The sequence below is a fragment of the Plectrocnemia conspersa genome, unplaced genomic scaffold (assembly GCF_051122295.1).
Source record: "Plectrocnemia conspersa isolate PC_06_02 unplaced genomic scaffold, ASM5112229v1 ptg000006l, whole genome shotgun sequence".
Taxonomy (NCBI): Eukaryota; Metazoa; Arthropoda; class Insecta; order Trichoptera; family Polycentropodidae; genus Plectrocnemia; species Plectrocnemia conspersa.
This window is the reverse complement of record NW_028277170.1, coordinates 18,355,962-18,383,568: the sequence shown is the minus strand read 5'-3', so window position 1 is coordinate 18,383,568 and position 27,607 is coordinate 18,355,962. Positions and strand designations below refer to the sequence as shown.

The window sequence follows — 27,607 nt, the reverse complement described above, 5'->3', positions numbered from 1 at the left end:
TGTGTTTCCAAAAAACGTTAGCGGTCTACAAAAGGTTAGTATGTTGTCCAAATATTTAGACCCTTTTAGGAGCGATTATTATTTTACTTAGAAATTTATCTTTAAATGATGGCCTTTGCAATGGCACGAGGATGGTAGTAAAAAATTAACTTCGAATTTAATTCAAATTATAACCGGAGAAAAAAAGGGCAACGTTCACTTTATTCCTAGAATTTCTTTAAACACCTATTCAGACATTAATTTCCCATTTAACATGTGTAGAACACAGATTCCAATCAAGTTAGCTTATGCCATCACCATTAACAAATCTCAGAGTCAAACTTTTGACAAGGTAGGTGTGCTTCTACCTGATCCAATATTTACTCATGGCCAATTATATGTAGCGTTGTCTAGAGCTTGTTGCCGATCATCTTTGTGTGTTCATATAACAGAAGGAGCTAAACAAGGAAAAACTGAAAATGGTTATATTACAGAAAATATAGTTAATACAGAAGTTTTGCATTGACTTCTAAACGGTTTAATTAATATATTTTACAACATTTTCACGTATTTTTTGTAAATATAGATTATTTTATGCATTTATACAAATTACTTTTTGATGTTATTATTTTTTTTTATATGTTTTAATAATATTGTAATGCAGATACCATCAATAAATTTTTAAGTATTTTTAATATCAAATTTTAATTTAATATCATTACTAATATCCGTTTATTTTTTCCAGTTTTTCCATTACCTTCTTGCTCTATCACGACCTTGACCAGGCCACATATGATTACTTTTGTATTCGTATTCCGCTGTTTTTGTAACCATAATCACATATTTTTACATGTCCCATGTTTCCTATGTCATCAGTTTTCTTTCCCAATCTTTCTGATGACTATTGTAGAATTGGCGGATTTAAAATAAAAGTTTCATTTACCAAACAATCCTTTTGTTTTCCTTTCACAATTCTAATATTTTTATTAATATTATATATAACCCCAGTTTCATCGCAAATATACTTCCTAAATAATAAAATTCAAAATTACTAAAATGACAACCTCACGACAGTGAGCAGCTTAAACTTTTAATGAACAGCTAGTTTGATTGCTTTGTAAGTTTTACAGAAACTTGTACATTAGTATGATGAAATATGATAATACAGACCTCTTTCATTACCGTTAAGAATAGTTGGTATTGTTTTACAAAAGGTAAAATTTGAAACCGTCCTTGTGATAAGTATGATTAAGCGTAATGCCTTTAAAATGCAGTATTATACATAAATGTTTAGAATTTCGTGGAACAAACGCTGTAAAATATTGTACTTAGATCAAAAAGGACCAAAATTAAACACATGCTTTGGTTTAGGAACATCAATCGTATGGAATGACGTTTTACTCTTTTTTTTGAAGATGAGTTGCAAATTAATTTCGTTATATCCTATATATGTGACCAAAAATGTAATTATATTATAGAAGTTCACTAATATAGTTTCATACTGCATCAGCTATCTAAACAGTTCCTAACGTGATTCTGAATAGCGATTAGAACCTAAAATACAGACATTACCTAAAAAAAATGTTTAGCCCGTCAAAAGCCTACTAGAAGATATGCACACAATTCAGCCAACAAGATTGACATTACTGACTCACCATTTGTATTCATGCAAGTGAATTGTTAGCATGTTGCAAATTAACCAATGGAAGCTTTTAAGAACCTTAATTTTAATTGGCATACACACCACAAATGAGTGCAAATATTGATTAGGAATATAAATATTTTTCTGGATATATTTTTAAGCCACTGAAGACGAATAATAAATATCACAACACATCTTGAACGTCGTGTATTAGGTAATAATACATTCCCCTTTCTTGGAATATAGCAAATAAGTTTAAAAAATACCACTACTGTATTATAAAAAGAGCTATGAAAGGTTTTGTCGTATTCTATGATTACAATGTAAACTATATGGTCGCATAAAATCGTAATATTTCCGTTCTACATAGAAAGTAGGTTGAATTATTATTATACATATTAAGTCAATACTAGTATTTCGGTGTTGAAACACTAGCTGGAATACTGAAAGACCTACATATGCGTTATAAAACAGAAAAGGTTCACAGCTGTTATTGGTCCCTTTTTGGATAATGAAATGTAATATAATACAAATAAAATATATGTAAATACCCTTCCGAAGTGGTGCCACATGAGATAATCAATGACTCCTTGAGTCATTCCTTTTGAACGCAGGTAACGAGCGTTCAGTTTTTGATAACCCCATTCGAGCCAACCAGCCTGAGTCGACACACAGTTGATCAGGCAAAGAAGATCCACCTGAAGATATGAATATTCAGTTACTCTGTGAATTTGTGATTTTATTTATTTAACTTGTATTTACCTTCTCGGGATGAGCCAAAGCAAATCTAGCAAGAATGTTTCCACCGGCTCCGATTCCGAATCCGATGAACGACTTCAGATTGAAGTGAGTCATGACGTAGTTCAGCTGATTTGCCAACTCGTCCATGTTCGGATAAACATAACTGTAAAGATAAAAAGAGTTTTTTATTTTATAATATTTATAAATCTACAATATATATATATATAGAACACAAAGGACATTTTTGTTATTTCATATTGATCATATATGTACATATTATATTATAGATTTATTCGCATTTACATTGAAATAGAATGGTGTTTACATAAACAATATTTTACTATGATAAACATACATAATATATTCTATAGTTAGGTAAAGAGAAAAGCTTGTTAAATCCCTCTCCTTTATAAACCTAATTTATCCTCATTATGGATGGTTAATTCAACTTAAACCAATATCCGCCCATTAGCTAAGCTTTAATGTACATATAATCAACGGAGCATGGTATTAACAATGTTTTATAAATTTAAAGAAGTATTGTGATTTATTAAGTATCCGAGCACACCAAGATGTCTTATGGCGTAACTTCCGAATCAATTCAATGCAGGTTATTTAAACTATAAATCTCGTATAAGTTGCTTATTTATTCATTCTGTTTCTGCGGACACTTATGATTTAAAATTCATATTTTCTATGCAGGCATTCGAATTATGGTGTTCGAAGGATGCAAGTGGTCAAAATGAGGTCACATTATAATTCGCCGTGGGCTATTTCCACCCCCCTTTAAGGGGGTGGAATTACATAAAGCAGGTGGTATCCTTGACAACAAAGTCAAAACACAAAACCCTCTCGAGGCACATGATATCGGTTTTCTTAGTACGAGCGCCTAAATAACGACCTTTGAACTGAAAGAGAATAATACAACATAACTGCTTTTATTACAAATAAAACTAAATGGGGAAAATGACTTGCAACATAATAATAAATTCACCGTCTTCTTAATTAATACCTTTGATATAAAAGCATTTTTTTTATCTAATTGGTTTTCTCAATTAGTTAAAAAATAAGTAGGAACAATAGACTTGTATGAAAACTTTTCAGGAAACATGTATGATTTATAAGATGTTTACTAACTAAATAAGACACACTGCTAGTAATATGCATAATATAAAATATGTAAATTGGATTCTGCATTATTGTCATAAAACCAAACATAAAATCATGAAGTTTAAAGAAATATAAATAAATGCACTACAGCATTGAAGTTTATTATACATATAAGTGATTTGTTTTACATGGTAATTAAATCTTAACGAGTTTTAAAAGATACATGGATGACCCAAGAGGTTCATAGAATTTGAGCCAATTCTCAAAAGCACTTAAAGCTTTTAATATTTTGTGTAGCTTAAAATGATCGATATAAAAATTAATTTAATTTAGAATGTAGGTGTTAATATAATTAACATTAATGTATTGTCAATGTATAGCCAATTAAATAGCTTAATTCATTTTTATTACATCTCAAGGGACTTACAGTAAAAAAATAATGCAAATTGAGTTACTATATATTTAAATAAATTTAAAATAGAAAATATTAATTAATCCATGAATCTTGTATTTTAAAGAGATAATAATTTTAAATGTGTTTTATGGTTTTTATGAAAGTTTAAAATTAAATTTACATTATTTATTATTATATAGTATCATTATCGTCATACTCTGTTCAGAAATCACAGTCAGTAGGTAGATTTGATCATTAGTATTTCATTACTAGCAATTACTATAGATTTTCAAAGCATTGAAGACTAGACATATTATTTGTATTATTAAGGAGTAGTGAAAATAGTGGTTTTACAGTATACAGTTTATATATTAAAATCTGAGCGTTTCTACTGGTACGGCACGATTTTATTTCTTTTGACGTAGATTCTAAAAGCAACTTTCACCCCCATCTGAAAAAAGTCGTTTCAGAAGTACAGTGTGTGTAAAAAATTGTATACCGTGGCCCGTCGGCCGCATTGCAGATGGTATTGTTATTGATGTTCCGTTAGTATAGTGGCTGTGGTGAAAAAGGGTGTGAGTGGCGGTCGGTTTTCAAGTATACAATGTTACGGTAGGGTCCCGAGTACCTATACAGGAACCGCGGGCCGCATTTACGGCCCGCAATTCAGGCCACAATCCGACCCACTTTGCCGGACACGGTGTTAATCGGGACTTATCAAGTATCCTTTTGGAAATATGGTATGTGGCTTACGTAAATGGGCCATACAGTATATATAATAGATATAGGTTGTTTAATATTAAACTTGAATAGGTCTAATTTACAAAGTTTTTGATTTAACGTTAATTTGACTTGAATACGAATTTGTTAAGATTTGACAGTAGTTTTAATAATATATGTTTGGCTATTTTTATGAAATGGATCGTGCAGATATTACATTTTTGAGTTTATGGCTAGAGAGGCTTCCACTAAAGAGCTCGGAATCATTATCAGAAAAATTGGGATTTTTGATTGGTCGTTTTGCAATTGATTTATTTAGTTTATATCTTGTTTTATTATGTCTCTTTGGTATTTACACATGAATTTTAGTTTATGGTTCCGTCCTTCCATACAATTTCATCTCTTTTATGGCTCTAAGTAATATTCGAGTCCCTTTTTATTACTTACGTCTGTCAGCCTACGAATGTATTCATTAATCCCTAGTCTGAGATTTTTCCACCAATGCTTGTACATTCGCATACCACTGGTTTAGTTTCTGAAGTAGGTCAATGTTATTGATGATACGATGTCTGATAAACTGGGATCAACAAATGTGATGATGTATCGACATTTTATCGCAGTCAACGGTGTCCAACGAATTGCGAATACAAAACATGATCATTATGAAACTGTAACTAAATTTTAAGCTAAAACGTTGACTAATTAAAAAGTTGAGATGTTTTAAAAAACATAAGTTTAGGTTCTAATTTTCATGTCCGGTATGTAATGTATGGAAAACTTTGGGGAAGGTTCTTGAGATATTTCAATATGAGAATATTTGGTTATTATCCGTTCTTGTATCCCATCGTTTCTTATTCATCGTGTTTTAGATTGTCTATAGAGATAAGCTTTCGTTAACCGTCTGCCCATACTGTGTCATTTATATATTAAGTATGAAATTGCGATTAAATTCACTCAGAATAACTTTCTTTTGTTAAATTGTTTACACTACGCTGATTAATATGCATAAACAAACAAAAGCGACTTAATTTGTATTTGCGCAAGCGCGCCACGTCAATAGCTGTTATCGACCCCTTATCGGCCCAAAGTCTCGGTTGATCTCAAGATTTGAACACAGCTCATTTTTGTAAATCTACAATTTTTAAATAGTAAATTTAATACATATTCTATGAATTAATTAATTAACAAAATTAGTTTTTCAATCATTTAATATAAAAAATATTATTTTTTTAAAAATTTTACTTGTGCTTGAAAAAATATTTTTTGTAATATAAAATATAAATTAAAATATATTTTTTTTAAATATACAATAAAATAAAAAAAAATCATTTTTTATTATTTAAGAACTAAAGTTAATTTTTTATCAAAGAATTTATTCGCGTTTCTATGTTCTAACTTTTCTTATGAAATCATATGGTTTATCTGACCAACGTAAATTTTGATATAATTCGATATAATTTTTTCCATTCGATAGAATGGTTTCTGCTTAATTTTTAAATTTAAAAATTTCTAACACCTTCTTTGGAAATATTTTCAAAAATCCCTCGAATATATGGAAAATATGAAATACCATTAAATTTTTCATTTATACCTAACTTTTTATTATTATTATTCTTTCTATTATGAATATTAGTGAAGCCATTTAATTTTAATGCTTCTTTGAAATTTTTAAATTCCTGAACTTTATGTTTACTATCCGAAAATTTGTCTACTCTATGAAATAGAGTCTATAGTTTAGTTGTGAAGGATGATGGTGAGAATTAGTGTTTCAATAGCGATTAGTATGCGCTTTTTCCTATAAAGCTTAAAAATTGTAGAGATTCGTTTTGTTCAATTTCAATAGTAAATTATTTTTTTTCGTGTTGATTACTCAAAAGATTCAGAAAAATGTTCAATTTATTAAATCCATGTGACTCAAATAAAATTTTTGGTTTAAATTCAGATTTTTTATACTGTTTCGAAATCCTCCACGAAAATGTTTGCAATAATTGGTGACAAAGATGATCCCATGAGTTTATTTTAAACCAAGCTGAATTAAATATACGATGACCCCAACATCAGTGGTCGAAATATTGGCAAATAAGATGCGAGAAAGAAAAGGCGTGACATCTCTAATATATCCGGTAAACATCTAAACAATATACATAAATATAAATATTTGTTCTATTTGTACATTTTAAAAAGGAAAATAACCCAATTAATTTTCTAATAATGATCCCAGTGCTGCCATTATTGTGCAAAGTTGCTTAATGACCGAAACAATTTTTATAATTTTTGTCAGCCCGTGTTTAATATTTATGTAATAAATACAATTTTAATTTATAATAGATATTTATCCCTAATGTTACAAATACTTTAAGACTATTTATATATATATATATTTATAAAAAATGGAATTATTTTAAATAGGCTACATTAAGATTTGTATATATTAAAAGTATTATTTTTAATGTAAATAAACAATTATATTAATTTACAGATTTTTGATTTGATTGTTTTTTAAGAAAAAATCTAGTCTGATAATTTTTAGTTGCACCGAACAGGGTTGCCATTTATTAGTGCATATGCATTCGTGACAAACGCGTCATTCTGTGCGGATCGCTTAGAGCGCAAGGCGTCCGCTGTTATCATTCCTTTTCTTCGATCATGGCATTCAATAAGATACATAAAGAATAAGGTAAGGATATCTATATAGATAGAAGCATATGTATTCGATCAATAATTGCGAGTTATAATTAATTAACTATTAAACCTAAAATGCTCATTATTATGCTATTATTTCAGGTCCGTGAGCATATAGAAGAAATGGAGGCCGAAAGCGGCAGTCAAGGTAAAACATTTTTGATCTTCGTAATTTACGGTATTTGTTAAAGTATGTTTCGCAATCGGCGCACCGACGCCATTTTTTCATCGGCGTCGATGAGTCATTTGCTTACGCTTTAAAAATGTTCTCGGGTTGCAATTAATCAGTCCGAGACATGACGTCATCGAATGGCGGCGCATGAGGGGAGGTACTTCATATTAAAACAAAGTTTTTGCTTAACGTTAGTATTTTTGACTTTGAATAGTTTGCTTAACGTTAACGGTACCATAACGTTAACGTTAACGTAATAGTTTGCTTAACGTTGGTATTTTTTATTTAGAATTACGAATTATGACAGAATATAAATTGAAATTCAAATAAGAGACTACGATTACTTATGATTTTTATTTGAGATCGCGCATTTTTTTGCTTCCTGTGTTTCGGAAAAAATATATGGAAATGCTCCGCGTAATAATGAAAACTCCCTTATTTATAACACTATGTTAATTAAAAATGTTAGGAAGCAACTTTGTCTAAATACGAGCAAGTTACTTTCGCTTAAGTCAGAGATATCCAACCTTTTGCGCCGCATCGGTCAACAAAAAAATGGAATTCAATATTAATTTTTGATTCTCACACTTATTATCATACCGATGCCATTACTTCTATCCTCTTGTTCTACATTGCTTTGTGGTTGTGAAGGTTTCGAGGACAGTTAAAAGTTTTCGGCGACGTCTTAGCTTCCATGTTCTAAGTTCATTTCGGAAGGTTTCGATAAAGTTTTGAGGCATTTTAATGAAACTCTCGGTAGTTCCAGCTTGCATATTCAATAATAATCTTATCGACATAAAATAATATGATGTTGCTATAAACTAGATGCGGCTCGGGTGAAGGTCAATATTATCAGTATCTTACGATTACGATTTTACTTTCTACACAAAGAATAATAACAAATTATTCTATATGTTATCATTATGATAATTTTTATATATTAATGCAACAATATTTAGTTTATTTAGGAAGTAGCAATGCAAGGAGTATATTAAAGATATGTTTTAATTTTACTTTATGCTCTAAACGGAAGACATATAGTCAGTGGCGTAGCTATGGTGGGGCGGAGGGGGCGGGCCGCCATTGGCAGCACTTGCTTGGGGGCGGCATATTCGCAATGGGATCGTCCAGTGTGGTTCTTAATTCTGAATGCACTAAAACATATATAAATCCACGAATAACAAAAGCTTAATAATAACCAATTTATTATTTTAAGAAATGCTGATTTTATAATCCTGCAAAAAATATATGGGGGGGGGGGGGGCAATTTTAAAAATCGCCCTGGGCGGCACATACCCTAGCTACGCCACTGCATATAGTGCAGTTATAAACTTATAAAAGTTAAATAAAGTTACTTGCATAAATATCTCTTAAAATTGCATATTTGATTTTAGATCAATGAATGGTAAAATTGCAATTCGCATATTTTTTTCTGTATACGTGGCTTGGTTCAGATAGTGTTTCATAGATATGTAATTAGGTTACGGTTCTTATTTGCAGATATGCATAATTTTGATTCAATTCAGTTTATTTATCAGTCAATTTAAACTCTAGTACAGGTTTTTCTTTTAAGTTATAACTTAACTATAAGTTATAACTAACTAATTGGAATAAGACAGAATTTTCGATAATTATTTTTTTAAATAAATACAATTTTTTTCTTTATGTATTTTTATAATAATCTTATGTTATTTCAAAACTACAAGAAGCTTGTATCATTAAATATAAGTAGAGTGGACTAACAATTTTGGGGGGGCGGATGGGACGGGCCGCCCCGGGCGGCACTAGCCTCGGGGGCGGCATATTCGCGATGGAATCGTCTAGTGTGGTTCTTATTTTAATAATTTATGTAAATCTACGAATACCAAGAGCTTAACAATAATCAATTTATTATTTAAAAAAATGCTGATTTTATGACCCTGCAAAAAAATGTATGGGGGGGGGGGCATCAAGTTTAAGGATTGCCCCGGGCGGCACATACCCTAGCTACGCTATGAATCATATTTCAATATTTGAATGAGCAATTAATAACAAGCGACAAAAATTATCTCCCATATTTATGATTTAATTGCGGTTTTTCATTTCAGCCGTGGATACACCAGCAATCGACGAATTCTTGGTTACTGACAAACAGGGTAAGACGTACTTTTTTGATCAATGATATGGTTGATTAAGTAATAAACTAAGCTTAATTAATTTTGTGTACTTTTTCCAGAAGAGCAATTGATCATAAGTCTAAAAAGCACATCAGGTAGACAAAAATGACAATAACTTATTTTTTTTATATAGATTGTATAATAATATTTAAACGTTTATAGGTGGGGAAAAATATACACGTGAAGATTTTATAAGCGAAATTTCATGCGACTCAGGTAAATTTTTTTTATCCCATTTGATATTACAATATATCTAATAATTTATGAGTTTTTGAGAATTAGTGAATAGGGTGAGAAATAAAAGTTAAATTATATGTGGTACGGAAAATTAATATTTTAATCTTTTATGTCATGGTAAAATAAATTTATTTTTATAACAGATTTTCAACAAGAAAATGAGATGGAAGTTGTGGAAGGTAGATTAAAATAGTTTATAATAAATAATGAATTATTTACCTATATAACACTTTAGATTCTATAGTTTTATTTTTATGTTTTCAGAAGAGATTTATACATCAGATACGACTACACCAGGTAAAATATATATATGTATATATTTTATTTTCCAATCATGAGATTTTTGCGTTTTTTTTTTAATCCAGTTTTTGTTTTAGATCGACTAGTCGATGAACCATTGGTTAATACACAAGAAGGTAAGACATTCAGATTAAAACAATTAAAATATTTTTTTAGTCCTATAGATATGATAATATTGATGTTTTTAGAACTGGGTAATATAATAATCGATGAACCCTTTAGTATTAGTGACCAGGGTAAGAAATTAAAGTTTAATTCTATATAATACGGAAAATTAATAATCTAATCTTTTATGTCATGGTAAAATAAATTTTATATTTTAAGCAGATTATCAACAAGAAAATGAGATGGAAGTTATAGAAGGTACATTATAATAGTTTATAATAAATAATGAATTATCTACTTATATAAAACTTTAGATTCTATAGTTTTATTTTTATGTTTTCAGAAGAGATTTATACATCATATTCGACTACACCAGGTAAAATATACATATGTATATATTTTATTTTGCAATCATGAGATTTTTGCGTTTTTTTTAATCCAGTTTTTGTTTTAGATCGACTAGTCGATGAACCATTGGTTAATACACAAGAAGGTAAGACATTCAGATTTAAACAATTAAAATATTTTTTTAGTTCTATAGATATGATAATATTGATGTTTTTAGAACTGGGTAATATAATAATCGATGAACCCTTAAGTATTAGTGACCAAGGTAAGAAATTATAGTTTAATTCTATATAATACGGAAAATTAATAATCTAATCTTTTATGTCATGGTAAAATAAATTTTATATTTTAAGCAGATTATCAACAAGAAAATGAGATGGAAGTTATAGAAGGTACATTATAATAGTTTATAATAAATAATGAATTATCTACTTATATAAAACTTTAGATTCTATAGTTTTATTTTTATGTTTTCAGAAGAGATTTATACATCATATTCGACTACACCAGGTAAAATATACATATGTATATATTTTATTTTGCAATCATGAGATTTTTGCGTTTTTTTTAATACAGTTTTTGTTTTAGATCCACTAGTCGATGAACCATTGGTTAATACCCAAGAAGGTAAGAAATTCAGATTTAAATAGTTAAAATATTTTTCTAGTTCTATAGATATGAGAATATTGATGTTTTTAGAACTGGGTAATATAATAATCGATGGATCCTTAAGTATTAGCGACCAGGGTAAGAAATTAAAGTTTAATTCTATATAATATAATTTTGTATGTCATGATAAAATAATTTTTTTTTTAACAGATTTTCAACAAGAAAACAAGATGGAAGTTGGAGAAGGTAGATAAAGTTTATAATAAAGTATTAATTATTTACTTATATAGAAATTTAGATTGTATAGTTTTATTTTTATGTTTTTAGAAGAGATGTTTACATCAGCTTCGACTGCACCAGGTATATATATATTTAATTTCACAATCTTAAGATATATGCGGGTTTTTTAATTTAGTTTTTGTTTTAGATCGACTATTAATCGACGAACCATCGGTTAATGCCCAAGAAGGTGAGACATTCAGATTTAAAATATATTTCTTATCTCATAGATATGAAATAATTGGTATTTTTTTTAATTGCGTAATCGAATAATCAATGAATCTTTGAGAATTAGCGAAGGGGGTAAGAAATAAAAGTTTAATAATATATAGCACGATTCATTTTTTCTTTTTCGTCATGATTAAATAAATTTTATCTATTTATTAGAATTTCAACAAAATATCGAGATAAGAGTGGTTGAAGGTAGATAAAGTTTATAATAAATTATTAATTATATAAAAATTTAAATTATATAGTTTTATTTTTGTGTTTTTAGAAGAGCTCTTCACGTCAGCTTCGACTACACCAGGTAATATATATGTGTATCTACATACTATATACATCATCTTGAGATTTTTGCAATTTTTAAAAATTTTTTTTAGATCGACTAGTAATCGACGAACCATTGGTTGATGCAAAAAAAGGTAAGACATTCAGATTTATAAACGTATACTAGTGTTACCTGTTTTTTTTATATGTCTGTTTTGATATATTGGAAGGAGGATATGTTTAACAGTCCTTTAGGATTTTCTGGTGCAATATTTGCTGTCTTCACTCTGAATAGAGTTTTTGGTCACCGCATATATAATTGTACATTTTATTTGTGCTTTTTATTAGACACTTTTATGTTCAATATTTCCGTAATTTTAACACCTCATACATTAAAGTATCTCTCTTTTTTATACGGTTGTTCAATCTTGACAATTGTGCTCAGTATTTTGTCAATTTTATAAATATCTTTGTTGTTTTAATTTTGCTCAATATCTATAAAAAATATTTAAAAAGTGTATTATATTTGTCAATATCCATACCTTTCAATATATATTTTATAATACAACTCTGAAGTTTTTTTTCTGTTCAATTTCATAAATATAACATTGCTTGCGTTAGTTAAGCTTTTATTTAACCTTTATCTATTTGTTTTATAGTATGCTCTTTTTTCAAAAAAAAGCTGTTATAAATATTCTGCACCCCATCAATATATATTGTAGGTCATTGTTTTTATTGTTTTGAAGAACTGCCAAAAGATATTTCTGTAACATCTTCAAAACCATCAAATAGGTTTAATGTAGGTACTGGGTTATATAATATTAGCCAGTAGACTTGTCTTTTGAGAAAATACTTGTGAAGCTTTTATTAGCAATGTAAAATATTTTTTTATCTCATAAATAATTGATGTTTTAGAATTGAGTAATCTAATAATCGATTAACCTTTGGGCGGTAGCGAATTATAATTTAATTAAGCTAAATCTGATCTTTTATGTCTTGAATTAATATTCAAGACGAAATTTAGACTGTAAATGCAGAAGGTAGATCAAGTTTATGATGAATCATTAATTAGTTATTTACATAAGATTATGTATTTTATTATGTTTTTAGAAGATATTTACACAGAATCAAGTAGCAATATCATAATTTGTTTTTTTCAATTTAATTTTAGTGTCTAGTCGACTTTTAATTGATGAATCATTTGCTTATCCCCAAAAAGGTAAGACAAACAAATTTATGAATGTACACCAATGTTATTATTTCGAAAATAAATATTTTTAAGGTTCATTCATTAATCTACGAATTCAAGAACCAGAACTAACAAACGGTTATTATTCTAAACACACCGATCATTCATGTTAATATATTAAATTGAAAATATTCGTCGTAAATATACAATATAAATAATTTAAGCTATTATTCTAGATGCAAAAGCCAGTTCCATAAAGAATGAAACGCAGCAGATGAGTAACCAAATTATTTATAGCCCAGGTAAATGTAAATTTGTGAAAAATGTAAAAATGTGAATGTAAAAAATATTTTTTCAGGTATAAAATCCTGTCCGAATATGTTCGGTCGATCAATGAAAGAAATTGAATGCTCTCAAATTTTAATTAGCATTTCAGGTAAATAAAATTACAATTAAATAATGCGTTGAATATAAAAGTAACGACCAAGGCAAGACTGCTTGTTAAAACTTAAATTAAAAAAAAACACTATTCTTTTCGGGATTACCTAATATAATATAGATCTATATAAAAGTTGATTTAAAATATTATTTTCAGATATTATCTGTCGTGAAAAAGCGGCTGCCGAAGGAATGATGATGTCAACATTAAAACCGACAGTATCAAATGTAATATATTTGACTATCATTAATAACATTTTTAAAAGTTCTGAAAAATATCTTTAGTCTATGATATTTAAAAAGATATTTTCTGATGATTGAATATATTAATTTATTTTTAAATAAATTTTTTTGATTATTTTCAGGAAAGATCTCTTCAAAGACAATTGATATACTATGGTAATTTGCAATAAATCAATATTATACGATAAACTTTTATTCATATATTTTTTATTTTTTTTAGAAGCTCATCTGGAGATATGCAGTGGTAAATGTTGTAGAATTTGCAGACACTTTTTATCTGTGCTGCATTTTCTATTCATGTTTGCAGTAGAAGGGTCCCGCTACTTCCAATGCAATCTTTGCAGCACGCTTGTTAGATCGACGGACTTTAAGACGCATAAACAATCTCATATGAAGTTTTTTTGCAATATATGCAATAAGAACTTTAGCTCAATTATCAATTACAAACGACACGAAGTCTTCCACATCGGTATCACTAATAATAAATTCAAGTGTAACCATTGCTACAAGGAATACACATTCAAATCCAGTCTTACGAGGCATTTCAGGGAGAAACACGTGAGCTTAGAATAATGCAATTTTTTCAGTTTGAAATGTACCTCATTAATCGATATCAATCTAATAAATATTTATTTTATTTTAAGACTCGATCGCAAAAATGTGTTAACTAAGACATTTCGAATTATGCAAATAATTTTTATTTTTTAGTATAGTCTCAATAAAAACAAATTTTAAATAACAACTTCAAACCACCTGTTTAAATAGCTTAATTAATCCCCACATTAAAAATTTTAACTAACTAAATCGGTCTGTTTTTTTCAGCTCCCATTATATAGAAGATTATCCAATGGACACGACACATATGTGCCAGTACAAGTGAATCCTGAGTATGTTTCAGCACTAAGAAAACATCCAGTTTGGTTCTCCTTAATCGAAGTAGTCGGTGCATATTGGAAGGAATTAAATATATACAATAATAATAATATACAAGGCACAAACACAAAAATTTAAGATTAGCGAATTATCAATAATGTAATCTTTTATTTATTTTAATTTGTAAAATTGGTGCTTTTTTGGGAAATAGAAAATTATTTTTTAACAGTTGTGTAATATATTTTTACAACTGCTTTTCTATTAATGTTGTAAAAAAACTTAACCGATAACTTTTAGTTACGATTATATAAATGTGCCTTAATTAATGAATCGTTTTCTTGTTAATACCATAGTTTAGTTAGACGACCAAATTTCAACTTTGAAAGCAGCTGTTTTGAATATTAAAGAGATATATATTTATATAGAATATATAATGTATATTTGTACTTATACGTAAGCAACGTGAGTTTAATGTAACGGTTATTATTAGACTATTGTACAAAATAATAAGACTGAATTTTCTTAAGTGAGACATGATAATAAAAAATGTTTATAAAATTTAAATTTGAACTTTGGTGCTAAACAAGATTTAATTTTGTAACCACCATAAGATAAATTATGATAGTATCTTGCTTTGTAATCACCGTACGAGAAGGTGTATACAATGTAGCAACTGATATATTAAGCTATTTCTTTTTTTAATAAATAGAAACATTATTGTAAAATACTGTATTTTATTAATAACCCCTTATAACATAAAAGTATTTACCTCATCATAAAAATATAAAAGTTATAGAAACAACTTTAACCTAATTTAACCTAAACAAAGCTAGAGGAGTAAATTAAAACATGAATACATACGGTCGACATGTCATTTATTTATTTATTTAAATTAAATTAAGATAATCGTAACATAACAGGTTACCCCAATGCGTCACATGGTCGAAAACAATAATTGTATTATTTCAATACAAAACTTATTTATAATTAAAATAATACATATAAATCATAAGATATCAAAATTAAATGATACAGCTCCTCGAAGCTGATATTAAACAGGACAGTGTGTAATGTCGGATGGCAACAGCCACAGACTAGTCGGAAAGTGCGGAAGTCCTAGCCCCAACGACCATCAAAAGTGAACGCGAACGTGATTCTCGAAGACGTTCTGGAACTCAAAACTGGAATTCCTCGAGATAAAGCTGTATTGTCGACAGCACCCTTCAGTAATTTGAATATACTAGCTGTCGGTACCTCACTATCGTGAGGTACCGATAGCTAGCGAGTGTGCGAATACCGGACCCTCAACTTTTTGGGTTTTAAATATAATTTTTGCTTCGTTCTGATTTTTAAAAATATTTTTTTTAATTAAATGGTTCAAATTGGACATTACTATTTAGAATTTTCAATGATAGACAAAATAGTTCAATCTATAAAAAAACTACTTAACATTTTCAATTCATTTGAAAATAGGTTTACAACTTGACTAAATATTTCCAGAAGAAAACATTTTATATTATTTATTAGATTTACAACGTTAGATTTTCTCGTTATATTGAAACTTAGATATTTAATGATAAATCTAAATATTGTATATCATTTATGAATAGGTTTAAAACTTGGCTAGATAATAATAAATTAAAAATTGTACTATGAAATTTTAATACAGCGAAGCTCACGGAACCAATGAATAAATTTTGGTATACTGAAAATTCGTTATATTGAACGTAAGGAAGATGATATATTTTATTTTTAATTATCACATTACTACAACATCAAAATAACCTCTTATAAGGTTGACAGATAGTTTTTTGCCCATTTTTAAGGATACTGTATGAAACAATAAAATTTGTGAAAAAAATGTTTTATAAAAAAAGTTTCAGGGTCAGCGAAACACCTGTAATGTCGCTTTTGAACACATCTGTCACACACCACGTCAAGAACGAACTGAATTTGGAGAAATATTGTGTAAAGTTGCAACGTCATTCTTAAATTCGAATCAAAATATTTCGTTATACTGAGATCAGTCTTCGTTATAATGAATACATTTTGTATGCAAGTTTTTCGGGGACAAATTAAAGATTCGTTATACTGGGAATTTTGTTATTTCGGTATTCGTTACAAAGAGATTTCGTTGTAATATTTTTTAAAATAGGTTTGTAACTTTACTAAATATTATTAAAACTAAAAATATCAAAATGTTTTCAACATAAAAAATAATATTAAAACGTAACATTTTGTATCATTTAAAAGTAGGTTCACAGTTTAATAAATAATAATAATAATAAATAGCATCGGTTACACATCCGCTCAAAAATATTACTGATATGATAAAATATTTTGTTACACCTTACTAACGCTACAACACAATCGATCATATATAGTTAGTGCAATGTGAGTGATTATAAGTCATTGATTGTGTTTTAGCGTATTTTATGTGTTTGAGTGCCAGTTTTTACGCTGCATAACACAATTATATCATAAATTTAAATTTTCGTAATAAAAAAGTTCTTTGGTGACACCATAAGTTACTTTATAATTAAAAAAAAATATTTCTATGTTTTATGTGTAAATATAAAAGTCAGTTTTTAATTACATTTACTAATGAGAAAGAACCAATAAACTAAAGATATCAAGCACCTAATCTGTTACTTTAGACGAAAAGTGCGTTTTAAAAATATTAATAATTTTGAAACCTTTGTCTTTTTTGATTAAAAAATATTTTGATTTACATCTCTTTTAAAGTAAATGTTTTTCTGCGCAGCATTATATATTTTAATAATTAATGAGTGTAAAAAGTTTACACTATATTTAAAATTAATAATAAACTAATGATATTTAAAATCTATAATAAATTATTAATATTTAAAATCCATAATAAAATAAAAAATATTTTTAATGTTGAAAAAAATATTTTGAATAAATCTTGAAATTTTATTCTGAAACTTTTAATTTAAAAAATATTTAAATTAGTGTTATACATTTTTGTGTAGTTTACTTTCAAAGGCGTCAGTAAGAGGGATTTTTGCAATACCGTGCGCTTAGTAGTTGGTTGGTAATGAATAGTACTTAATATGAAACTTTGCCCCTTTTTGTTTAAAATATTTTTTAAAGCAAAGTTTTAAAAATTCTCTAAAAACTAAAACTTTAAATTGCCAACGTTCGCCAAAATTTAGGTACATATTTTTTCTGTATAGAGAAGCTAATACATATCCACATTATTTATATTATATTTTAAATCTATAAACTAAAAAAATATTTTAAAAAACATTTTTTTTTGTATTTGATGATTTTTATACATATTTTAATAAATTTTATACAATTTAAATCGTTAAAATAAATTTCGCTCGTTAAAATCAATTTCGCTCGTTAAAATCAATTTAGTTCGTTCTCAAGCGCGGGACTTCCCAAATTTGCTTTGACAGTTCTTCTGTCAGATCTGGCAAGAAATATGTTATAATCGCGGCATTTTTGTAACAAAGTGACAATTGAAGATGATTCAAGTGATGCAGCATTTGAAATTATAGACAAAACTATAAATTGCGGGTGTGCCAGTAAGTGTTTAGTTATAAATGAATAATATAACACGGTTATTCTAACAAAATTACTATTGACTTTCCAGGATCTAATATTAAAAGACAAACAGCGGTGATTTGGCAATTAAAGGTATACATACCGAAGTTAATCAAACATATTACAATGCTAGTAATAATAAAAAATATATGACATATTGTGACAATTTTGTAGAAGATGAAAAGATGCCAATCTACGTGTTTAATCCTCTACAGTACATCCATCAATTGTGTTCTTCGGTTGTCGTTTAAATTTAATTTATGGATTATATTAGTAGTAATAATGTGTTCAATGTTTACTCTTGATAGGAGTCTTATTGTTTTTTAATTATTTTTTAGAAGCAATGATGGAACAATTTGATGACCTATATGGCTACAACGTAGAATTGGTATATATAAACAAAGAGTTAATCTTCTCACGTTGAAGTCACTGTCAGCAAGTATTATCTTTTTATAAAGAACATACTACATAAGTTTGATGTAACTGAATATCTTAAATTTGGCTATTCAGAAAGAGGAATGATGGCACAGAACAAAAATTGTACATATTTTGCCACATCGGAATTAAAAATAACCCACTCTTAGATATTTTGGCTATCGATTATTCCAGGTATGCAATCACATATTTATAATCATTGTAAAATGTCGTTTATTAGATAACATCCAAGAAACTACACATTTATAAGCTGTCCGACAGCGCCGATTTGATCGACATTAACTTTCAATCCTCACATACTAAGGATATATTACACGTTCATGTTTAAAACATAACTGGTTAATTTAAAATTCTTAAAATCTAACGTATATATGTATTAAATCGGAAAGCAATGATAATGTTTATGTAAAATAAAAGTAAACTCACTTTTCGGCCTCGGAGCCCGGCGACGGGATTTCAAAATTTGAAGATTTCATTACAAAGATTGTTTTATGATCGTTTATCTAATTTAATCAATGTATTCTTCTTATCCTCAACACATTATGTATATATTTAATTTTCATAGTTATAACACACCTAGTTAATTTGCAATCCGATTATTTATAAAAGCAAAAACTCACTTTTAGGCCTCGGAGCCCGTCGCCGGGAATTCAAAATTTGAAAATTTCATTACGAAGATTATTTTATGATTGTTTATCTAGTTTAATCAATGTATTCTTCTAATCCTCAACGCATTATGTATATATTTAATTTTTATTCAGTCAAATGACGAATTAATGAAAATTATTGTCGCGTAGCAAAATTTTATTATTAAATAATAATTATTTAAAAGTGTTGTCACGGTACTATCTATTTGAATTTGAATGCTTATTTTTCATTAGTCGACGCTATTTGAATATATTATTAAATAAAAGTGTTGTCACGGTACTGTCTATTTGAATTTGAATGCTTATTTTTCATTGGTCGAAGCTATTTGAATATTTGAATGCTTATTTTTGATTGGTCGAAACAACAGAACGCATTACCGGCGGCTCGAAAATCAATCGGAACAAATTCAATTTTAATTTTTAATATTATTTATTATTATAATTAAATATATTTCCTTTGTTTACGTGTATTGTTACACACTGTTAATACAAAGCGATACGATTGACAGAGTAGATAATTGAACGGAGAATGTTTCGTTTAAAGTTATGCGCGTCCGGAAGCGGAAGCGACGGCGGAAGCGGCTTAGAACAATTATATATAAGATATATATAAGATGCTTTTAGTCTGACTGGACTACAAGGCGAAATAAAGGCTAAATCTCGTAATGAAAGATAACAAGCTGAAATTTTGCACAGACTTTCGTTTTGATGTTCTAAGGACAGGGTGAAAAGTCTCATAAAATATCGTGTCTGCTAATCAATATATCAAAGGTCAAAGGTCACAAAATTTGTTTATTTGCAAATATCTCGCGTTTTATGCGCCGCACGTCATTATATGCCTTACAAAACTTGTAAAGCATAAAATTTTCTACAAGTTTGGTTATAATATTTGTTTTGTTTCCTTAACCGTTTTTGAGATATAGCGCGAAAAGTGGGAGGCATACATCCGTTTATAGAATCCAGCGAGTATTTCTACCTGCTTAACTTGGTATAAGCTTTGAAAAAGTAAACAATCATGAAAAAAGTGGTCTCGGCAAGTCGTTTGAACCATAATTTTATTACTTTCTTCATTGTTTTTTTAGGAATTAAGAATGAAATATTGCTCGACAAGAAATTTGTGCGAAAAAATTGAAAGAGTTGAGAGATCCTTACGGAGTATGTACCAGATGATAAGAAGATCATTTCCAAATTAAGAGAAAAATATTTAACTGATATTATAATTACAACGAAGATTGGATCATTCCCTATTTTTTTTTTCGCGATGCTTAAGCTTAAATTTTATCCATAGCTTGGTATGAAAATAAAAAAGGCACTTCGGAAGAAGAACACTTGCGCGTAGTGGAAGCTGCTGCGGCGATTATTAGAGAAGATATTCGATCTTCTGTTGTTGAGACCAAGTCTTATCCGCCCCCGAGTAAAATATTAATGAAGAAATTCCGAAAACTTTATTACATTTTCTGCAAGAACTTATTATAAAGAACAGAAATGGAAAGACGGGGCATTTTAAAACGAAATACACAGCTATAAGTCATGCTATAATGACTTCCATACGAAAACGGTCCTTTTCTTCGCAGTTATTAATAGGCTTATCTGTATTTCTTCATAGAAGAAATACATATAGGCCAAACATCCAAAAAGACTTTTGGATGTTTTGTCAAGTTTAGGTTTTTTCGCTTCATATAGTGATACTGTAAAATGTTAAATTTCAGCTGTTTATCACCCACAGCCTCGTAATCAACCATCAGAGTCAAGTGCCTTAGTACAGTATGCAGCGGATAATGCAGAAAAATATTTATACTCTTGACGGGTATAATACTGTTTATATAATGGGAAGGATAAAAATAATAACACCAAAATCTGAAGTTATATCTAATGACCGCATAAAGAAATTTACAACAAAACCAAGTGCAAAGTAGCTAGCAGCACTATCACATATACCCCTTCTAGTGTATGAAAATCATGTCGTACCCGGATTGAGCAAGAGATTCAAGTTCAAAATTTTAATGATGTAGAAGAACTAACCGAACAAATATTTAATGTAGCTGATTTGTTGAGGATGTACGGAAAGTGGAAAAATATCTCACCGTTGCCAGGGTGGAATGGATTTATTGAACAACTTACAAAAAACAATGAGAACTTTGTAACTTCTCGGATTCTGTTTCTTACTTTTATTCATCATCCTGCGAATAATATGGACACAATTTACACCACATTACAGTGTGCTATAAACACTGCCAAGAAACATTAACAAAGAACATGCTTAATAACTTTTGATCAGCCGTTGTACATAAAAGCACGTGAAATCGTAGCAGCTTCAGATGCTAACTCAGACTTGTCCAGAGTAGTTATGAAACATTTCATATGCTTATGTCTTTTATTGGATGCATAGGGTATATAATGAATGGAAGCGGAATTGAGGAAGCTCTCAGTACAATTTATGCTTTGAATTCTGTCGACAAAATGTTGGATGGTCACGCTTTTGCAAGAAGTATCAGAGGCCATTCACTATTACTTTTTGCATTATCGATGATGATTTTTTAAGATATGGAGATTGAGAGTTATAATGCTTTAGATGGGTTCATTCAGCAGATAACAATTTGCGATGTTTCCTATGAAACTGTGGAAGAATGTTCAGGTAACTCTGGCTCCGTAGTTTACATAGCGTTATCATATAAACGGATGCGCGCTTCCCACTCCCCGCGCTATATCTCGAAAACCATTAACCATACGAAAAAATAAATTACAACAAACTTGTAGAAAATTTTATTTTCTATAAGTTTTGTAAAACATCTAATGACATGCGACGCAAAGGAGGCGAGATATTTGCAAAAAAACGATTTTTATGACCTTTGACCTTTAATATCTTGATTAGCAGACACGATATATTATGAGACTTTTCACCCTATCTTTAGAACGCCAAAACAAAAGTCTGTGCAAAATTTCAGCTTGTTATCTTTCATTCCGAGGTTAAATCCTTATTTGACTGAACTATTAGCGATATACAACTTTCTGCGAATCATATCCCAACGCTCATAAAAGAAAGGCGCTGGGATATAAGAACGGATAATAAATATATGTAATTTTATAAAAGTATCTTGAAAATCTGTTTTGAATCTTTTCGACTAAAATGGAGTATTTGGTTATTTGGGTATTCTAAATTATTGATCCTGATTCAATAATGCTACAAGATAAGGTGTCATAAGTTTCCTCATAACAAAGCCAAGCATCTTGGAAGATTTATCACAGACTAAAAGTAAATGATTCAATAAATCAAAATCTACATAATCGCATACATTCCGATCGCTCACGCATTCCACCTCATTCGTAATTATGCTATTTTTATTTACATTTACTTTATCATCAGCGCCGGGTGATAATTATTTTCCAGTATTAATGTGAACTCGCTTTTAACTACTAGGCAATTATTTACACTGACTAATAGGCAATTATTCCACCTGAATCTTACGAAAATAAAAAATAGCAATATAGAAGCATCGGTTGTTCATCATCTGATACAAAATATTCAACAGGAAGAACATAAATTATATTATGATAATTATTCCTCTTCGTTTAATTTGCTAAAAAATATTGTACCGCCACAAAATATACGCTGCAGGTACAATACGGATTAAGAGATTTGCTAATCCTGTATTACGATCGGATAAAAACATAATAAAAGAAACAAGACGGTGTAGTTATAAAGTTACAAGCTTAGATGGTGAAGTGGTCTTAGTCAAATGGCTGGATAACCACTTACACTTGTAACAAATTTGATGGGAACAGGTACAACAGTGAGAAAAAATAGAAAAAAAATATATGAAAGTAAAATGACCTGAAATCGTAAAGTTATATAATCAATCAATGAGAGGAGTAGATTTTTCAGATCAATTAATTGAGCTATACTGGATATTTATTTGATCAAAAAATAAACCCTTCGCTTAAAAATAACTGTTACAAATAGACACATTTTTATTGTGACAAATGTAATTACATTTTTAATTGTAATTTAGTTTAAGTTTTAAAACTTAATTAATTTAATAAGAAAAAAATCTAAATCAAGTATTTTTCAATTGTTTATGCATAATTATGCACATTATTTATTCAATAGTAAATATTAGAATAAAAATTAAATTTTAGACAAAAATGAATTAAAGTTGGCTGTGAGACAATTGCTAGCATTTGTTATGCTGATGACACGGCCATATTTGACAGTGGATGACCTTTAGAGATATCTGGATAGTGTAAGTAAAAAATGTATGTAAAATATCCTATGAATAAATTTCGATAAAACCATATTTATGCTAATAAGCTAAAAAGACGGAGAGGGTGGAGCGTTTCAAATACACGAGTAGTTGGATAAACAACGAAATAGACTATAAAGAAGAAGTCAAAGTTCGCATTTGAATTGCTAGAAGCCAGTTTTTTAAATTTATAGCTTGTATCATAAACAAACACTAACCAGAATTACATTTGTATGTCTTGTCAGTACAATTGTAAGGATGAACTTTAAAAAAATAATAGAGATCTAATTTTATATGCGTGTGATAAATGTTTAAAAACTAAGAAAGTCTATCTGTGCGAAGAAAAAAGTGTATATATAAAAAAATGATGACAAAAATATTTTGGCGAAATATAGAGACGGAAAAACGCGATATATATATTTATATAATTATTATCTACTTATATAAAAAATATTGTACAAGTGAAAAAGTATTTCTTATGTTTCAAAACAATTATGCGTAAATAAAGTCCTTAAGACCTATTTTATTTAATTTAATATAATAGGAAAATAAATTTTCATTATCCTTGCTGTTCACTGCGTAAACCAAGATAAATGGTATTTTTATTCAAAACCCAAGCTCGCGAAGTATGCGGTTCATTTAGCACGAGAAAAAGAGACCGTGTCCACGATTAAAAAATTCATCTCGTTTGATTAATGTTGAAAGAAATGTATTTTAATGCAGCTTTTAAGAAAATAATAATTTTAATTAAATTTTTGTAACACCAACAAATCGAGCTCACCTAGGTGCTTTGCAGACTTTTTAACTGATTTTACGAAATGTATATATTTAAATTAACATGATGAAAATTGTCTTATAAATATATATTTTATTTTTAAGAACTTTTGTAAGATAACTTTAACTCGAATTTTTTACATATATAATATATTTATGTACATATATATACATAAAAGATAAACAACCATCTAATTATTCTCATTTACATGAAAAAGTTATACTTTCTTAGTAAGAAACATGGTAAAGGCTATAAAACTTATGATTATGAATTTATTTTTTCCTAATTTGTCTGTTGATATTAATGAATCCTTCCTACGCCTTTGAATGAAAATTAGTTGAAGACAATGGATCTTACTAATCTGTAAAACCTTATAAAGGCAATGGCATTAATACTTAAACCACTAATTAGGAACCTCAAACAATGTCATTGTTGGATTAGAAGCTGTCTATTTATTTGAAAGTCTGAGTCAAGGTCTAAAGTGGTTCTTAAATTTTAACTTTTTCACATTAGTATATTATATACATTCATCGTAAACGAACTAATATATAAAGGTGCTTATTGAAAATGTAAAAATTCAAACTATCGTTGTTTATTAATTCCAATTTCCTAGACATGACTTTTGACTTATAGCATTGATCTATTATATGGCGCTGGTCTGAAAATTATTACGAAGACACAAACTGTTAACGCGATTAACTGGCCGGCTTATACGAAATAATAATCCGGTTAGTGCTCCGACGAAAACAACCCTAAGCGAGGTGAAAGAAAATCGAACGGCTGAAAGTGGTAGACGCCAGAAAGTCTGCGAAAACACGACGAGGGGTGAGTTAGAGGGTTGGGGTAGTCAACCTGTTTTTCCTATTCCGACACGCACACACATGAGGAACAAAGCATGAAATAAGAATTTATCGATTGCCTGGGAAAGAGGGTATAAAACAAGGTTAATGATCCTGCTCAATTCTTGGTCATTTTATTCTTTGTTGCTAACGACCTTCGACTTATTTTGGTTTGCATGAAAAATGCTTCGATGAGAACTTCTAGTAGCTAATATTAAAACTATAAATAATTAATTTGAGTTATCTATACAATCGTTGAAAAGTGAAAGGCCCATAGAAAATTATGCATGTAGAAGTAACAAAGTACAGTTAACTAACATAACTAACATAAACACATATAGAGTTACAATAAATAAAGTAAGCACATACCATCGCTCAAAAGTTCTAGACTAAGCACGTAATGTATTGTTGATTACAAAACGTGCTGAATTTTCGAAACGTGTTTCATGATTTCGTATAAAAACATGATTTATTTGGGTTCTTAAAATGTTTTACTTAATTTATTTTATTTTGGTTATTAAATATTATTTTTATTTATAAACATATTGATACATTTTGTTTAAAATATATGTTGCAAATAAGTCAGAGATTTGGAATAACTTTAAAAAGGTCAGAGAAAGCAAAGCAAATGTCGAGATGCAAAAGATAGTCTGCGAGCAATCTTCAGGTGGTTCATAAAATAATAATTTATAAGAAAACGGAAATGACTAACAAGCAAGAAACACTTGAACTTTTTTGCCTAAAAAGCAAGGCAATATTTTTAATTACGTATAAAAGAACAGCTTAGAAGAAATTACAGCAAAGCGCTAGATGAATTATCCATTAACAGCATAACAACAAGCTCATCTTTACAACAACTCAGATATTCATTACCCCAAAACAACTCTAGATTAAAGGATCTCATGTATACATTTTAAGACAATGTCAAACGTAAATAAATATCCAATTATCCTACGTATATATTACAAGTAGGGTTCTCAATCGAATATTTTATTATAATTGTTCTAGAACTATAAGCCCGATTTTCAACTATAAGAATATTTTAATAATTGGAAAATTTTCGTTCATACTATCTGGAATGAAATTTACAAAAAAATCTTACAATTTGTATACTTGAGCAACATAAGCAATCGTTTTTTCTCAAAACATATACAAGTGACTAGTGCCGCTCCCAAATCCATGGTATTTATGCGCCTAATGCAAGACAATGAGACTTCTTCTCAACAAAAAAATGCGTTTACGCCCTCAAAAAACATTTGTAAATATAATGTTTACCGCTGGTGTCCACTATGACCGAAAATTTAAGGTCAGTGATTGTGTTGTGTTTTTCGAAAAAATGGAGAAAAAAAAAAAAATTTTAGTATGGGAGGAAGGCGATTTATTTGGACGCAAATCTAGGTGGCAAAACATAACGGCGGTGAAAGCAACATTTATTATTTGGTTGATCACGACGGAAGCGCGTCAGCCGGCGGAGCCCCGCCTGCCGATCATTCGTATAATTTGTCACAACTATGCAATTATAACTTTAACGTCAATACCATATCACCCGTCACCATCCATCCGTCAAACTATTCTAATGGATTTTATGTATGTATATATTAAATTTGCGAAATTAAAATAAAAAAAAAATTTGCAATTTCAATTGAGTTTTCTCTTTTTTTATAAAAAAATACAACAAAAAAACTGGATTTTAGAAAATATTGAAATACGAAAACAAGTTTTTTAAAAATATTTTTGTTGAAAGAGAAATTCAACTCTACATAAAAGAGCTCCCTCATTTTTATAGAGAAAACCATAATTTTTACTATAATTTGCAGTAGAACAGACATTATGAAATATAAATTTCTCGATACAATCAGCACCAGTAAACACTATTGAAGTTGTTGTGAATCTATGGTATTAACACTTAAATGATTGGTACAGGAGTAGTTATACATAAAAATATTGTAATATACTTCCCCGTTGTACGAAGAACGATGACGGCGTACGGATCGCAAGCCGCGCGAAGAGTGATATCATATTTACGATTTTATTTATTCTGTCTTCATCGTTTTACTGCGTGAATACGGCTAACGAATGCATCCATGATACATAAGTACTCGCAGTACTATTTTTTATTGTTAACGTATTCGATGCTGCAATTAGTAAAAAATATATGATTACGAAAGTGATGCTTAAAAATTTGTTGGCATGCTTAGTATAACAACATATTTTATATACCAATTTTTATAATACTGACTTATGTATGTATGCTTACATGACTAATTATTACGTTTTAAACCGATGGCTATTAATATAAAATTATATTTTTACAGAACTTAAATAATTATTTTATTAAATGAAAAATAAAATAGACCAAGAAAAAACTAACATAAACCGAAACTGCATTAA

The 27,607-nt window shown here is 28.9% G+C and overlaps 2 protein-coding genes and 1 long non-coding RNA gene across 10 annotated transcripts in view; 2 read left to right on the top strand and 1 right to left on the bottom strand.

Moving 5' to 3' along the window:
• Positions 1–27,607, bottom strand: part of MESK2 (misexpression suppressor of KSR 2) — a 244,284-nt gene that overhangs the window by 11,933 nt on the left and 204,744 nt on the right. For all 7 annotated transcript variants that reach the window (XR_015810109.1, XM_088188171.1, XM_088188169.1 and 4 more), the window contains 2 exons: positions 2,384–2,525; positions 2,173–2,319 (listed from right to left, as the gene is read on the bottom strand). Coding sequence is in view for 6 of the 7 variants with exons in the window: in XM_088188171.1 (XP_088044297.1) it covers positions 2,173–2,319; positions 2,384–2,525 (289 nt within the window). In the remaining variant the exon portion in view is untranslated. The remainder of the gene's footprint in view (positions 1–2,172; positions 2,320–2,383; positions 2,526–27,607) is intronic.
• Positions 7,143–15,433, top strand: LOC148234419 (uncharacterized). Its single transcript, XM_088188166.1, has 25 exons — positions 7,143–7,263; positions 7,371–7,416; positions 9,528–9,575; positions 9,656–9,691; positions 9,759–9,812; positions 9,977–10,012; positions 10,098–10,130; positions 10,211–10,249; positions 10,804–10,851; positions 10,943–10,978; positions 11,064–11,096; positions 11,175–11,213; positions 11,286–11,333; positions 11,406–11,441; positions 11,523–11,555; positions 11,623–11,664; positions 11,971–12,003; positions 12,077–12,118; positions 13,135–13,182; positions 13,389–13,454; positions 13,511–13,588; positions 13,748–13,818; positions 13,956–13,989; positions 14,054–14,391; positions 14,656–15,433. The coding sequence occupies exons 2-25, from the start codon at positions 7,392–7,394 to the stop codon at positions 14,842–14,844; spliced, it is 1,485 nt and encodes a 494-aa protein (XP_088044292.1). The 5' UTR covers positions 7,143–7,263; positions 7,371–7,391; the 3' UTR covers positions 14,845–15,433.
• LOC148234418 (uncharacterized) lies at positions 18,126–18,901 on the top strand. 2 transcript variants are annotated; one of them, XR_015810111.1, is made up of 3 exons: positions 18,126–18,260; positions 18,329–18,372; positions 18,454–18,588. It is a non-coding gene; the product is annotated as an uncharacterized LOC148234418 (long non-coding RNA). The 2 variants fall into 2 exon arrangements; XR_015810110.1 differs by lacking the exons at positions 18,126–18,260; positions 18,454–18,588 and adding exons at positions 18,618–18,718; positions 18,790–18,901 and having other exon boundaries at positions 18,338–18,372.

Excerpts from the sequence above, each read along its gene's own strand:
- LOC148234419 (XM_088188166.1), top strand. The coding sequence starts at position 7,392 with ATGGAGGCCGAAAGCGGCAGTCAAG. Across the intron at positions 9,692-9,758 it reads AAGTCTAAAAAGCACATCAG|GTGGGGAAAAATATACACGT; the intron begins GTAGACAAAAAT and ends AAACGTTTATAG. Across the intron at positions 10,013-10,097 it reads TGAGATGGAAGTTGTGGAAG|AAGAGATTTATACATCAGAT; the intron begins GTAGATTAAAAT and ends TTATGTTTTCAG.